The 13,769-nt window shown below is 47.6% G+C and overlaps 2 protein-coding genes across 2 annotated transcripts in view; one reads left to right on the top strand and one right to left on the bottom strand.

Moving 5' to 3' along the window:
- The window catches only part of Dnali1 (dynein axonemal light intermediate chain 1), a 10,429-nt gene extending 6,020 nt beyond the window's left edge, over positions 1–4,409 (bottom strand). The window contains exons 1-3 of the mRNA XM_005353266.3: positions 4,222–4,409; positions 3,646–3,791; positions 2,038–2,207 (exon numbers count right to left, since the gene is read on the bottom strand). Of these exons, the coding sequence (XP_005353323.2) occupies positions 2,038–2,207; positions 3,646–3,791; positions 4,222–4,302 (397 nt within the window). The 5' untranslated portion in view covers positions 4,303–4,409. The remainder of the gene's footprint in view (positions 1–2,037; positions 2,208–3,645; positions 3,792–4,221) is intronic.
- A 1,066-nt stretch (positions 4,410–5,475) lies between these two features.
- On the top strand, positions 5,476–13,548 carry Snip1 (Smad nuclear interacting protein 1). Its single transcript, XM_005353265.2, has 4 exons — positions 5,476–5,699; positions 6,643–6,745; positions 9,730–10,313; positions 11,284–13,548. Exons 1-4 carry the CDS (start codon positions 5,494–5,496, stop codon positions 11,546–11,548), a joined length of 1,158 nt encoding a protein of 385 aa, XP_005353322.1. The 5' UTR covers positions 5,476–5,493; the 3' UTR covers positions 11,549–13,548.
- Positions 13,549–13,769: the final 221 nt, after the last annotated feature.

Below are 13,769 nucleotides of genomic sequence, written 5' to 3'. Positions count from 1 at the left end.
AAAAAAAAAAAGACAAAACAGCTCAGAGCATCCAATGCCCTCTTTGTTCTTCATGGGCACCTGTACACACATAGCACACACTCATATACAAAAAAGATAAAATAAATGTTGTGTTTTAAATTATTATTATTATTATTATTGATTTATTTATTTTGGTGTTGAAGCCTGTCCTGAAATTCACTCTGTAAACCAGACTGGCCTTGAGCTCACAGAGATCCACCTGCCTATGCCTCCTGAGTGCTGGGGTTAGAGGCATCACCACCACCATCTGGCTTTATTTTTATGGGTCTGAAGAGATGACTCGGTAGTTAAGACACTGACTGCTCTTCCAGAGGAGGTGGGCTCAGTTCCCAGTACCTACATGGCAGTTCACACATGTCTGTAATTCCAGTTCCAGGGCTTCTGACACCCTCACACAGGCAAAACACCAATGAAATAAAATAAAAATAAATCATATAAAAATTATTTTTATTAGCCAGGCAGTGGGGGTGAATGCCTTTAATCCCAGTAATCAGGAGGCAGAGGCAGGTGGATACCTGCATTTGAGGCTAGCCTGGTTTACAGAGTGAGTTCCAGGACAGCCAGAGCTAAACAGAGAAACCCTGTCCAGACAAAACAAAACAAAAATTATTTTCATTTTTGAGAGTTATAAAATAACTGTTTTTATTTTTGAGAGTTATAAAATAACCATTTTCCCTCTTCCTTTTTCTCCCTCCTTCCTCTCCCAGGCATGATCCCCCACTCTTTTGAACTCGTAGACTCTTTTCTTCTTGTTACATATGTGTGTGTATTATTTTTTCTTGTTTTTTTTTTTTTGTTTGTTTTTCAAGAGAGGGTTCTCTGTGTAGCCCTGGCTGCCCTGGAACTCACTCTGTAGACCAGGCTTGCCTTGAACTCAGAGATCTGCCTGCCTCTGCCTCCTAAGTGCTGGGATTAAAGGTGTGCATCACCACTGTCTGACTGCTATATTCTTTAATATGTAAATATAACCTGTCCACTCCATACAATGTTAGTTGTGTGTATATGTTTCCAGGAATGGTCATTTGGTATCAAAAAATAAATTAAAAAAAAAATAAAGCAGGCCGGGCGGTGATGGCACACGCCTTTAATCCCAGCACTCGGGAGGCAGAGGCAGGCGGATCTCTGTGAGTTCGAGACCAGCCTGGTCTACAAGAGCTAGTTCCAGGCTCCAAAACCACAGAGAAACCCTGTCTCGAAAAAACCAATATATATACACATATACGGCCAGGAGTAGTGACATATACCTTTAACTCGAATACTAAGGAAGCAGAGGCAGGCAGATCTGAGTCCAGGCCAAAGGACTAGATATTGAGACCCTGTAAAAAAAAAAAAATAGTACAGGCTCATTATGGATATCCTTGGGGGAAAACAACAACAAAGACTCAAAATAGGAAGTCTTTTTTCTCTTATTTTCTTCTTTTTTAATGGAGCCTTGGCTAGCCTGGAACTCACTATGTAGACCAGGTTGGCCTCAAACCAGAGAACTGCCTGCCTCTGCCTTCTGAGGCCTGTATTAACGGTATATGCCCCCACACCTGGCTAAAATAGAAGCTCTTACCTTACTCCAAACACCTAGTAAGGGGGCCAGTGAGACGATTTAGTGGGTAAAGCACCTGCCACCATGCCTGATGGCCTGAGCCAATCACCAGAACCCACACAGTAGGAGAGAATCAATTCTTGTAAGTTATCCTTTGACCTCTATACTCAATCCTTGACACAAGTGTGCCCTCATAAAAACATGCATGCACACATGTGTGCACCCACACCCAAAATAAATCTCCATCTACATGAAAATCAAACCAACATCCGTGTGGGATACGGCCCCCGGGTGCCTAGCTGAGATGGAGGCTGGTGGGGGAAGGGAATGTACCCAGCAGCTGTGGCGAATCAGGAAAAGGGAGAAGAGAGGATCGCTAAAACGGGGGGAGGTGTGTCGTTTGGGGGTAACCAGGGCTTGGTTTTTGTGCTGGATGGAGGCAGACGGTGTACAGCGCTCACCCCACCAAGCCTCCTCACCGAAACACTGCGAGTAGAGTTCCCTGCGCACGGGGCAGATGCCCGTCTCCCTGGCCTGTCTCTGCTGCAGCTTCAGGTCCAGCTGCTCCTGTAGATGCACCACATCCATTCTGGTGCTGGGGGTGCTGGACACCTGCTGGATCCATAGCTGTGTGTCTTCCACCCACTCCCTATGATACAGATACAAGTCACCCGACGTGAACAAAGGGCCCGAGCAGGAGTGACAGGCGGCACAGTCATCCTGCCACCAGAATTCACTTCCCTCTCCTTCCCAAGCCATACCCACTCTGCAGCCTCAGGACACCTCCCTCAGGGTTGGGCAGATGATGGGTGATCTCTACAGTCCATGAGACCACGACTCTGTTCCAGGTCAGACCTGCCTAGCATGTTGAGGACAGGTGTATGGTCCTGCTGCTTGATTTGAATAGAAGATGCAGTGGGAAATCCCCACACTAGCTTGTGGTGGAGACATGGAATATCATTAAACTCATGCAAGCCCGTAAGATGTATTTTTGTATGGTGGGGGCATGGGTGTTCTTGAAGGGCTGTGTTTGCAATGGCTGCCCATAATGAATTCTGTGCTGGAGGCACAGCCAATTCCTGCAGTGACGAAGGCAGAATGGCAAGGGAGGGAGGACGTCTAAGTTGCTGGGAGAGAATCCTCTGATAAATGACACCTCTCTCCTGAGCTCCATCTCTGGAGAAGATCACAGGTTCTCTGTGGTTCCTTTATTCCCTGAGAAAGAGCTTTATTGCCTTGGATATAAAAATGTCCATTAGGTAGAGGCTTTTGAGAATTCTAGCTAGGCTATGTAGCCCAGGCTGACCTCAAATTCTTATCCTCCTGCCTCTGCCCCCTGCATTCTGGGATTAAAGGTGAGATTCAGCCGACATTGCCTTATTGGACATTTGTGAGTTTTTTTGAGACACAACCTTGGTATGCAGCACTAGCTGGCCTGGCACTCCTTTTGCAGTTCAGGCTGGCCTTGCCTTTGGGGCAATTCTCCTGTCTAGCAGAGTGCCATCACATCAGACTTTCTATGGGGATTCCCCCCCCCCCCCGCCCCGAGACAGGGTTTCTCTGTGCAACATTCCTAACTTTCCTGGAACTTGCTCTGTAGACCAGGCTGGTCTTGAAATCACTGATATCCACCTGCCTCTGTCTCCCAAGTACTAGGATTAAAGGTGTGTGCCACCACCTCCCAGTTTCTATGGGAAATCTCGATGGCGCTACCAAGAAAGCAGAATATTGGGAATGGGGTTTAGGAGGCACAGGGCTGGACTAGAGACCTAGATTTGAAAGCTGATTGCGTTGCTGGCATCTGAAGTCATGAGACTGCTCAGAATACGGATGGTAAGAGGATGGATTTAGAGGTTTCCTGCTTGGCTGTGAGCTCCAGCTATAGTCAGACTCCATGAAATCCAGAAAGCTGAGAGAAAACTCAAGGCAGAACACAGGTAAACTTCCTGGCCCCACACAGGTAAACTTCCTGGCTTAACACATCTAAGTTCTGGGTTTGGACCTTTGTCCAGCCACTGCATCCCCCACCCCTTTTATTTATGTTTTTTTTGTTGTTGTTGGGTTTGTTTGTTTTTTTTTTTTTTTACCTTGGAGGCAAGATGGCATTCAAGATTTCTTCTGCCTGTTTCGCAGGATCTGGGACACAGGAAGTTGAGGGTAGTTTGCCCTTGGGTGGCTGTGGGACTGGACCTGAGGGTCCAGGCTGCTGGGAGCTGACTTTCAGTGACCGAGCCTAAGAGACAGGTGAGACAGGACGTCCAGTTTGCTCCAGCTTTCTTGTACAGGCTTCCCCATTTCCAGGCGACTTCCCTCATCTATGGTCTCACCAGAAGTATGAGCTGAAGAGGCATAGAGGTCTATCTGGCTCTGGCCGTGTTTGAACTGGTGTCTCTAGAGATGGAGAAGTCACTACCTGGCCCATACTTGGACCTGCCTACCACAAACCCTATCCATTTCCCTGAGACTTCTATCTGATCTTAAATCTGCCCTTTGGGGTCACAGTTAGGCTTGTCTTACTCCTTTCCCATCCTCCGTCGTCCCTGTCCCAATTCCCTTGGCTGTTAGGCCCAGCAACCCTTCTGAAATTCCAGAGATCCTCAAAGCTGGGATGTCTATCTCTACGGGAATCCGTAGGATGTCACCCCTGTGAGACCTGTTCATACCTTGGGGCTCCGTTTTTCTGTGTTCCGGCTCACCAACACCGGGGTGTCATATTTGAGCAGAGAGTCTGCGGGGGGTATCATAGTGGCAGCAGGGCTGGCAGCGCTGTAGTGGTCCCTCCAGGTGGGGCCTTGTTTGCGGTCACCATGGAAACCCCTCCTCGCCTGCCTAATGGATGGGGCGGGGCTTCGTAGGGAGGCGGAGCTGGTCGCGTGCAAATTTTATTCTACTGAGCTCGCTCCACAAACTCCCGGTTTCTTGGTGAACAAGACTGAATGGAGCCCTAGCGCTAGATCTTATAAGGGATGTGATGAAATGGGCAGACCACCTTTGCTGAGCCTGAAAACGGAAGTCATCTCCTGACTTCTTAAATCGTTTGGCGATGATTGGCACTTGGAAGGCAAAGGCTGGTGGATCTCTGTGAGTGACAGGACAGCCAGGGCTGCATGAAGACACTGTCTCAAGAAACAAACAAACAAACAAACAAACAAACAAAAAATAATTTCCTATTGTTGAGTACTTGTCTGTGTTTTGTAACTATCAACAATCCTCCACGAACAGCATTGGATTAGCTTTCCTACGTAAGATTTTCCTTTTTTAAAAAGCCAGGCAGAAGTGGTGCAAGCCTTTAATCCCAGCGTTTGGGAGGCAGAGTCAGGCAGATCTCCGGGTTCGAGGTCAGCCTGTGTACAGAGTAAATGCTAGGACAGCCAGGGATACATATAGAAGCCCTGTCTGGAAAAACAAAACAAGACGGATTTTTGAAAAAATTAGTTTGATTATTTTTGAGATCCTGGCGGTTGCCCCCAGGGCTTTGCACATGCGAGGCAAACGTTCACTGTACAGCTAAGCCCCCAGCTTTCCGCCCCTTTTAACTTCAGTCATTTCTATCTGGCGGTGCTGTGGACAGAACCCATGACTTTGGGTTAGGCTAGGCAATTGCTCTATCTGAGAGACAACTTTTTCAAATTTTGAGATAGAATTCTCACTAAATTGCCCAGGCTGGTCTCGAATTTACAGCGATCCTCCTGTCTCAGTCTTCCGAGGTCTGGCCCTGACTTTCCAGCCCTCCAGTGTCACTTGCTAGCAGCCCAGATCCCTCTGCCACCAGCCGGGGCGTCCCCTGCTTGTGAACCCTATCACCTGCGGCCCCGCCCACCGGGGGGTTTACCTCGCCGTGAGGGCTTCTGGGATAACGTGCTTCCCGGAAGCGGAAGTGCAAAGGTCGGCCCGTCACTTCCTTCGGCTCGAGTGGCTCTCAGTCGGGCCGCAGGATGAAGGAGGGGAAGAGCGAGCGGGAGCGAAGCGGCCGACGGCGACACCGGGCAGACGACGCGCTGGCGACCGTGGTGGTGAAGCAGGGGCGTCTGAGCCCCGAACCCGTCGCGCACCGCCGACCCGACGCCCCAGCCGCTAACCCGTCCCCGCCCGCCGCTGAGCCAAGCGGCCATCGCGGGAGTCGAGGCCGGGGAGCGAGCCGGTGAGCGGGCCGCGGCCGGGATGGCGCGGGTTCCGGGCGGTTCGAGCGACTTGGGATGCAGAGAACCTGTTGAGTTGCAATGAGATTCCCCCGCCTGCCTGCGGTGGACGGTGGGAATGTCTTTCCACTCGCCTGCCGCCAAAGAGTGTCTCACGTTGGGTCTTGGCGACTTCTTCGCAGCACTCATTCGCCGATGCCTCCGTACAGCATCGATTTACTGAGTGCATAGTATGGGCTAAAGATCAATTGAGGTACTTACTGGGCCACAGGATAAGGAGAGATGGTTTGACCCTGGCGAAACTGGGCGTGCTCTAACCCTAAGAAGGAAAATAAAATAACAAGTAGATAGGTTCGATTAGTGTTAATGATGGGTTAAAACAGTAATGTGGCCGGGCGGTGGTGGCGCACGCCTTTAATCCCAGCACGCGCGCTATCACGACAGAAAATTATATACAAAGAACCTGAAGTAGAACTGTGTTTGTTTTTAAAAGTCGGAATAAGACATCCAGTGTATCCTGGATTGAGTGACGAAGGAGGAGCAATGTAGGCTGTAGGGATAACGTGGGATGGAGGACAGGGTGGGTTCCTAGGACTTGCCAAGGGATTGGATGTGGTTGCTGGAGAAAGGAGTGTGTTAGGGGAAAAAAAAAAACACAGTCAAGATTGACTTCCTGGATAGTGGTGCCAATTAGTAGGATGACAGACTGGAGAAAGAAAGGTGTTTGAGGCTTTGGGGTTCAAGAATTAGGTTATGTAAGTGAGCAGGCCTCAGCAGGAAGTCGTGTACGTGTGTTTGCTCCAAGTGAGCAGGAGAGCCAAGGCCTGATTTCCACTAGTGGGTTCACAAACGTGTGGTGTCTAGCGGGCGAGCCTGATACTTGAAGCTGATTTCTTTGGGGGAAGGGACATTGAGGTAAAATCCTGTGTACCATGCTCTGAAAAGGTCCCCAGCCAAAAAGAAAAACAAGTCCTCAGGGAGAAGAAGCAAGTCTCCACGGACTAAGAGAAGCCGGAGTCCCCACTACAACTCGGTTAAAGTGAAGCAGGTGAGTGAGGGGGCAGGCGCCCTTGATAGGAAGTTCGCGTCTAGAGCCGTTGCTGACGAGGGTCTGCACTTTCGTGTGTCCGTGTGTCCTTGTCCTGGCAGTGGACTCTTCTAAAAACTGGCTGTGTGTTTGTGGTTGTTTTACACGAATGTTTAAATTTGGAGGAAATGATTGGTTTGATTCTGATAACACTTTGTCAGAAATACATTTCCATTTCTCCCAATGGTAACTTCTCACACGACGGTGGGCAGTATCACAATCAGGATACTGACGGCTCACTGCTGTGGGATGCTTCAGACTGCTCTTTAGTCCCATTCCTTTCCACCTTTATCCTTCTCCCGGCTGCTTCTCTGTCTCTCATTTCCTGGATGGACAGACATTGTTTATCCGTGTTTAAACCAGCACGGATGGGCCAGGTTTGACCTGTGACTGCCCGCATGCTCCAATACATTCTTTAAAAGGACACTGTTATTTTACTGCACATTGAAAATCCGTCAGGCATATGTCTGTGATTCTGCCAATACCTTGCTGTCTCAATTACCACACTTAAGTAATATAAATCTTGAAACCAAGTGTCCTGATTTCTTCTACTTTATTCTTTCAAAAATTAGCTGTTCTGAGCTGGGCGGTAGTGGCTCACACCTTTAATCCCAGCACTCAGGAAGCAGAGACAGGCGGATCTTTGTGAGTTCGAGGCCAGCCTGGTCCACAAGAGCTAGTTCCAGGACAGGCTCCAAAGCTACAGAGAAACCCTGTCTTGAAAAACAAAACAAAACAAAACAAAAAAATTAGCTGTTCTGGTTCCTTTGTCTGCATCTCTGTAAATGTTAGAACAGTCTTGAATGTGTGTGTGGTTAAAAATAATTTTTTTGCATGTTTTTATGTCTGCCTGCATGTATGTATGTACACCGTGTATATGTCTGGTGCCCACAGTCCGGAAGAGTACCAGATTCCCTAGAACTTAAGGATGACTGTAAGTCACCATGAGGGTGCTGGGAACTGACCCAGGTCCTCTGGAGAGCAAAAAGTGCTTTTAACTGCTGAGTTATCTTCCAGGTTTTCTAGTAATGTCTTGCTTGATGTAGGTGTGGTGGTGTGTGCATGTAACCCTACACAGAGACAGAAGAATCACAAGTTCAAGACTGGCTAAGAGCTTAGTAGAGACACTGTCTCAGAAGTAAGGACTGGGACTAAAGTTTAGGAGTGCTTGCCTTGCCTGAATCCTAGTCCCATTACCATTATGTTTGTTTTTATATTAATGGATTATTACTCAGCCTTAAAAGGAAGAAAATCCTGACACATGTTACAGGATGTTTGAACCCTGATGACTTGCTTAATAAACCAAGGGAAAAAAGACAAAAATTACATGATTTCACATCTTTGTAGTTGAAGCAGTTGATCTCCTGCTAATTAGACCCAGATTGGCCTGAAACTTGTTTGGTGGGTAGCATAGGCAGACCGAGAACTCTGGCTTTTCGAGATGGTTTCTTTGTGTAGCCTTGACTGTGCTGGAACTCACTCTGTAGACTAGGCTGACCTCAAACTCACAGAGATCCGTCTGTCTCTGCCTCCTGAATACTGGGATAAAGCCAAGAGCCATACCACCTGGCTAGGCCTAGACACTTGATTCCCCACCCCTTGCCCACTGTGGAGATAGGTTCTTATTCTCACTATGCCACCCCAGTTCCTTCTCTTGATAGTAGCAATTCCTGACCTTTTTAGTTTTGCTAATCTGAGAAAATTTTTATTTATTTATTTTTTGCATTGATATTCTGGTTCCTAGTGAGATAGGGGTTACTAAGTATTAGCTTCTGGAGACTGCTGTTGATACCAGCCTGTGGACTGGTTGCCTTACTGATTGATTTCTCACTGGTCTGTTTCTGTCATTGTTTTTTCGAGACAGGGTTTCTTTGTGTAATAGCCTTTTGTGTAATAACCTGCTGGAACTCTGTAGACCAGGCTGGCCTCAAACTCACAGAGGCCTGCCTGCCTCTGCCTTCTGAGTGCTGGGTTCAAAAGCCTGCGCCACTACCAGGTTCTCATTGATTTACTGGTGTGTGATAAGTATTGTGGTTTCTGCCAGACTGATTTTTAGTATGTGTTTCCATTTTGTCAGAAGTTTGGAAACTACCAAGTAATACTTTCTTGTACGTTTCTTGAGGCTTTCATGTTTCTTAGGTTTATTCCTAGATGTCTGAATAATCTTTGTAGTTGTTGAAGTTGGAGCTTTTGAAATTATTTCAATTTCCCTTGTGGCTTATGAGAAAGTTGACTTTTTCCTTTACGTAGCTTAAATGTGACTGTTCTGTTTTCTTTCTTTAATTCCATTTTTGGTGGGGGGCGGGTTTCAGGTAGCCTTGGCTGTCCTAGAACTCACTCTGTAGACTAGGCTGGCCTTGCAGTGATGCTGGGATTAATGGTGTTCACCACCACCACTACCTGGCTACTCTGTGCTGTTTTATACACATGTTACCCTGTGAGTTTGCCTGCAGATGACTGAAGGGAATATTCTCCTCCTCTCTGTTTCACCCTCTTGTTTTGAGGGCTCTGAATGTGGACTTGGGCTGTCAGACCTGTATTTGAGGAGCAGCATGGACTATAGAGTCTTAATGGCCTGCCAGGGGAACAGAATTACCACAGATAGCCTTGTGGGGAATAAGACTTTGTTCTGAATTCCAGCACCCAGGTCACAAATGTGTTGTTTTTGCGAGATTTAAGTATTTTATGTGTGTGGATGTTTTCCCTGCATGGATGTCTGTGCATCTTAGAGATGCAGTGCCCACACTTGTCACAAGAGGGCATTGGATTCCCTTGGAACTGTAGTCACAGATGGTTGCGAACAGCTATGTGGGTGTTAAGAACTGAACCTCGGTTCTCTTGAACAGCAGTTAGTGCTCTTAACTGCTAAGGCATCTCCCCAGCCCTGGCAGCTTATTCATAGAGTAGAAGCCATCTTTCCTTTACTGAATGCATCTTAATTTCAGGAACGCGAGGACCATCCACGGAGAGGACGAGAGGATCGGCAGCACCGGGAGCCATCAGAACAGGAACAAAGGAGAACTCGTAACAGTGAGCGAGACTGGCACCGGGGCCATTCCCGCCAAAGGAGGAGCTCTGGTGAGAGGCCTGTCAGAGGGCAGGGTCGGGACCGAGACAGCCAGATTCTGCAGGCCCAGGAAGAAGAGAGGGACTTTCATAATGCCAGGCGCCGGGAGCATCGCCAGCAGAATGAAGGTGCTAGCAGTGAGGCTCAGGAGGCGATCCCTCGCCCTGCTGGTAACAGGAGCAAAGAGGTGCCTGTCAAAGAAAAACCAAGCTTTGAACTTTCTGGGGCACTTCTTGAGGACACCAATACCTTCCGTGGTGTGGTTATTAAGTACAGTGAGCCCCCAGAAGCCCGGATCCCCAAAAAACGGTGGCGTCTCTACCCCTTTAAAAATGATGAGGTACTTCCAGTCATGTACCTCCATCGGCAGAGTGCTTACCTTCTGGGGCGACATCGCCGCATCGCCGACATTCCCATCGACCATCCCTCTTGCTCCAAGCAGCATGCAGTCTTCCAGTACCGGTAGGTAGACCAGGGGAGAACTGGAGAGGGAGCTGGGAGGAGTGTCTCACTGGGGATGCCTATGGCTGTTTGTGTGAGGATGCAGAAGAGCCCGTTGCCCTTGCATTTAATGAGCTGGGCTGAAAGTCTAGCAGCCCTTGAGTAATCTCTTAACATTTATATGAGAGTCTTGAACTTGATATCAGAAACTCAAATATTAGGCTCTACTGTTGTGAAGGTGCAGGCCTGTAATCCTAATCCCAGGTCTCTGGAGGCCAAGCAGAAAAGACTGGTGTACCCTCTAAGCGTGGCCTATGTACCAACATCGCTTCTCAAAAAGAAAAGAAAAAAAATTTAGAAGGTCCTGCCCCACTCTGGACCTATTTCCATATGCCCCCAGGGCTGTCATGAGGACCAAATAGAAGTGGAAGCCAGAGTCAGAATGCCACGTATACGCTGGCTGAATCTGCTGCTTAGATCATAGACCCTTACCATCTGGTCCTTGACACTCCCGTAGGGAAAACAGGACCAGGGTTAGCATCTTCATTTGACAGCTGAGAAAACTGTAGCTCAGCACAGTCAGCTGATGGTACAAATGACCTTCAGAGCAGAACTCTGTCTCATATCTAGCCCCTGACTCTCAAGTTCTCATTCTAATGTTTTTTCCTTATTTGGGCTGGTGCTAAAATAGATGTACAGCATCGGGGAGTATGTGTGTAGCCATAACAAGAAGTCTTGAGTTCTACATTGGAATTTTTCGTGGCCCTCCACCCCCACCTACCACTCCTAGCCCTCTACCTTTTCTCTTGGGTATATGTAAACTGCTCCCAATTCCCTTAACCAGGTAGTACTTCCCCGTGACCTCCTATAGTTTGCATTTGACCCATGTTCAATCCAAGGCAGTGACATCTAGATCTGTAGCAGCGAGCTTCAGAGTAGGTGGCCTCTGGCAGGACATGGCTCACAGGCTTCTCTCCCTGGTCTCTTCTAGGCTTGTGGAGTACACGCGTGCTGATGGCACAGTTGGTCGGAGGGTGAAACCCTACATCATTGACCTCGGCTCAGGCAATGGAACCTTCTTGAACAACAAGCGTATTGAGCCACAGAGATACTACGAACTGAAAGAAAAAGATGTCCTTAAATTTGGGTTCAGTAGCAGAGAATATGTCTTGCTCCATGAGTCTTCAGACACCTCTGAACTAGACAGGAAGGAAGATGAGGATGACGAGGAGGAGGAAATGGTGTCTGACAGCTAGCAACTGAGAAGCACCCCCACTATTAGGAACTGTTCCTGCTGGAGGCCGTGGCCTTGACTCTCCAGCGCATTCTTGCCTTAAGTCTTTCCTCTGTTGCTGCCCAGCTTGTGTTGCAGTATGAGAACTCTCACCTCGTGTTTTGTTGAACTTGGCACAGCAGCTGCCTGCCCGTGGGCGCTTGTTTTCAGAACAGTCTCACCAATTACAGCATGCCGAGTTTTGGTCAAAGTGTGTGGCTGTAGTGGGTGCCTTCAGAACCGCTGCACAGGAAACCAAGCCCTTGGAAAGGGGATTGTGGCTTGTCTATTCTCTTTGTACAGTTTCTTATTTATATGTCATTGAGCTTTGTGGACCAGGGGTTTTGTTTTGGGGACAAATCCTAGAGCAGAGAATCTTAGTAAGCTTTGGTTGTCACCAAAACAACCTCCAGCATATACCAAAGCTTTGACCTGGATCAGCTCTTGAGTCATAGAGGTTGATTTTGCGCTTCGGTTTTTGGAAGTGACAGTTTACTACATGACCTCATTATTGACTGTCTAAGCTAAACAGACACTTTGCGATGCCTGTATAGACATGACTGTGTAGGAGGTCACGGCTTCTACCATCGGGTGCCGGTGTCTATCCTGCACTGGGTTGTGCAGCTGCGTCCTGAGAGGGTTCCAATTTCCCCAGGAAACAGACATAACCGTTTTTTGAGGCAGGGTTTCTCTGTAACAGCCCTAGCTGTCCTGGAACTAGGAACTCCCAGAGATCCGCCTGCCTCGGCCAGCATTAAAGCTGAAGTGGGTGCCACCACTTCTCGGCAGCATAACCGTTTAGATCATCTGTTCTTTTTCTTCAGCTTTGCATTTTTATTCAAATGTTATCTCTTTCCTCTCTTTGAGAAACACCCCAACGTTGACTTTGTAGCAGGGCCTTGCTGTGGCCTTGGGTCTTGTGTGTGTGTGTGTGTATGTGTGTGTCTGTCTGTCTGTCTGTCTGTCTGTCTGTCTGTCTGTCTGTCTGTCTAAAGGAGCTCGTGTAGCTTCCACATCTCGGTTCCATCTTTGACATGGGTTTGTATTTACTTCCCGAGGGTGGAAAGCAAGGGCAGCCCAGCTTCTGAAATTCCCACCTGCGGTCTCTGTAAGTAGAAAGGAGTTCATGACTTACAGTATGTGTGCCTGTAAATGGTGTGTTTCGGAGCTGTGTGCTGATTTTCATATGACAGTGTTTGTGATAGAGATAATACCACATGATAGGCAAAGGCCTGTCGCATTTGGAGAACAGCTTTCATTTATATGTATTTTTGAGATAAAAAAAATAAAATTTGTAAATATAGCCCTATTTTAGAGGGTAATAATTTCCTAGCATAAAGGACTTTTGTTCATAGGTGTTTGCTCCAAAGGACTCTTTGTATCAGTGTTTTGCCAGAACCTTGCCTCGTTAGCAAGGAGGAATCACTTTAGCAATGGATTCACCATGTTCTTTTGAACTGTTGGAAGGTTTGTGTAGATGGCCCTTCATCAGGACCCTTTCCTCCTCTGATGGTGATGAGGGCACTCAGCCTGGGCTGCTCTCTTGGGGTTAAAATTTAGGACGCTGATAAATAGCCTGTCTTTTCTTTCTGGAGTCATTGTCTCACTTGTCCAAAGGACTGAATGCTGGCTAGTGCAGTAGGGGCAGCTCAGGAATGTGCATTCAGAAGAGATCAGCACATTCCCTACTGTGTCCAGAAAGCAGATTATATTTTGATGGACTTTATTCTTAATCCAGACAAGGTTTTCTGTCTGGGATTCCACAAAATAATCTACCATCCTACTCCAAGGCTTCCCTCTGTGTCCAGTGATAGTTTGGGGATTTGCCTTCTTGATAAACACTGGATGATAACCACTCTGCCTACATCTTTGAGTAAAGAGGTCCCAGTAACCAGAAGTGGTGACTCAGGCCTGTAATCATGACTGATTGATGTTTTACTCTTTTGGCTTTTTGAGGGGCCCACCACCCAGTCCCCAAATAAATCACACATACAGGTTTATTCTTAGTTATGAATGCCCAGCCTTAGTGTGGCTTGTTTCTTGCCAGCTTTTCTTAAATTTTCCTATCTATCTTTTGCCTCTGGGCTTTTTATCTTTTTGAACTTTTGTATATCTTTCCTTCTTTCTCCATGGCTGGCTGGGTGGCTGACCCCTGATGTCTACTTTTTCTTGTTCTGTTGTTGCTCTTCTTTCTTCTCACAGAT

Source organism: Microtus ochrogaster, chromosome 10, assembly GCF_000317375.1.
Source record: "Microtus ochrogaster isolate Prairie Vole_2 chromosome 10, MicOch1.0, whole genome shotgun sequence".
Lineage (NCBI taxonomy): Eukaryota > Metazoa > Chordata > Mammalia > Rodentia > Cricetidae > Microtus > Microtus ochrogaster.
Note: the sequence above shows the minus strand (reverse complement) of the source record. Positions and strands in the feature narration are given on the sequence as shown.

Coding starts and splice junctions, on each gene's coding strand:
- Snip1 (XM_005353265.2), top strand. CDS start 5,494: ATGAAGGAGGGGAAGAGCGAGCGGGAGCGAAGCGGCCGACGGCGACAC. Junction 6,746..9,729: donor ACTCGGTTAAAGTGAAGCAG/GTGAGTGAGGGG, acceptor TCTTAATTTCAG/GAACGCGAGGACCATCCACG. Junction 10,314..11,283: donor CATGCAGTCTTCCAGTACCG/GTAGGTAGACCA, acceptor GGTCTCTTCTAG/GCTTGTGGAGTACACGCGTG.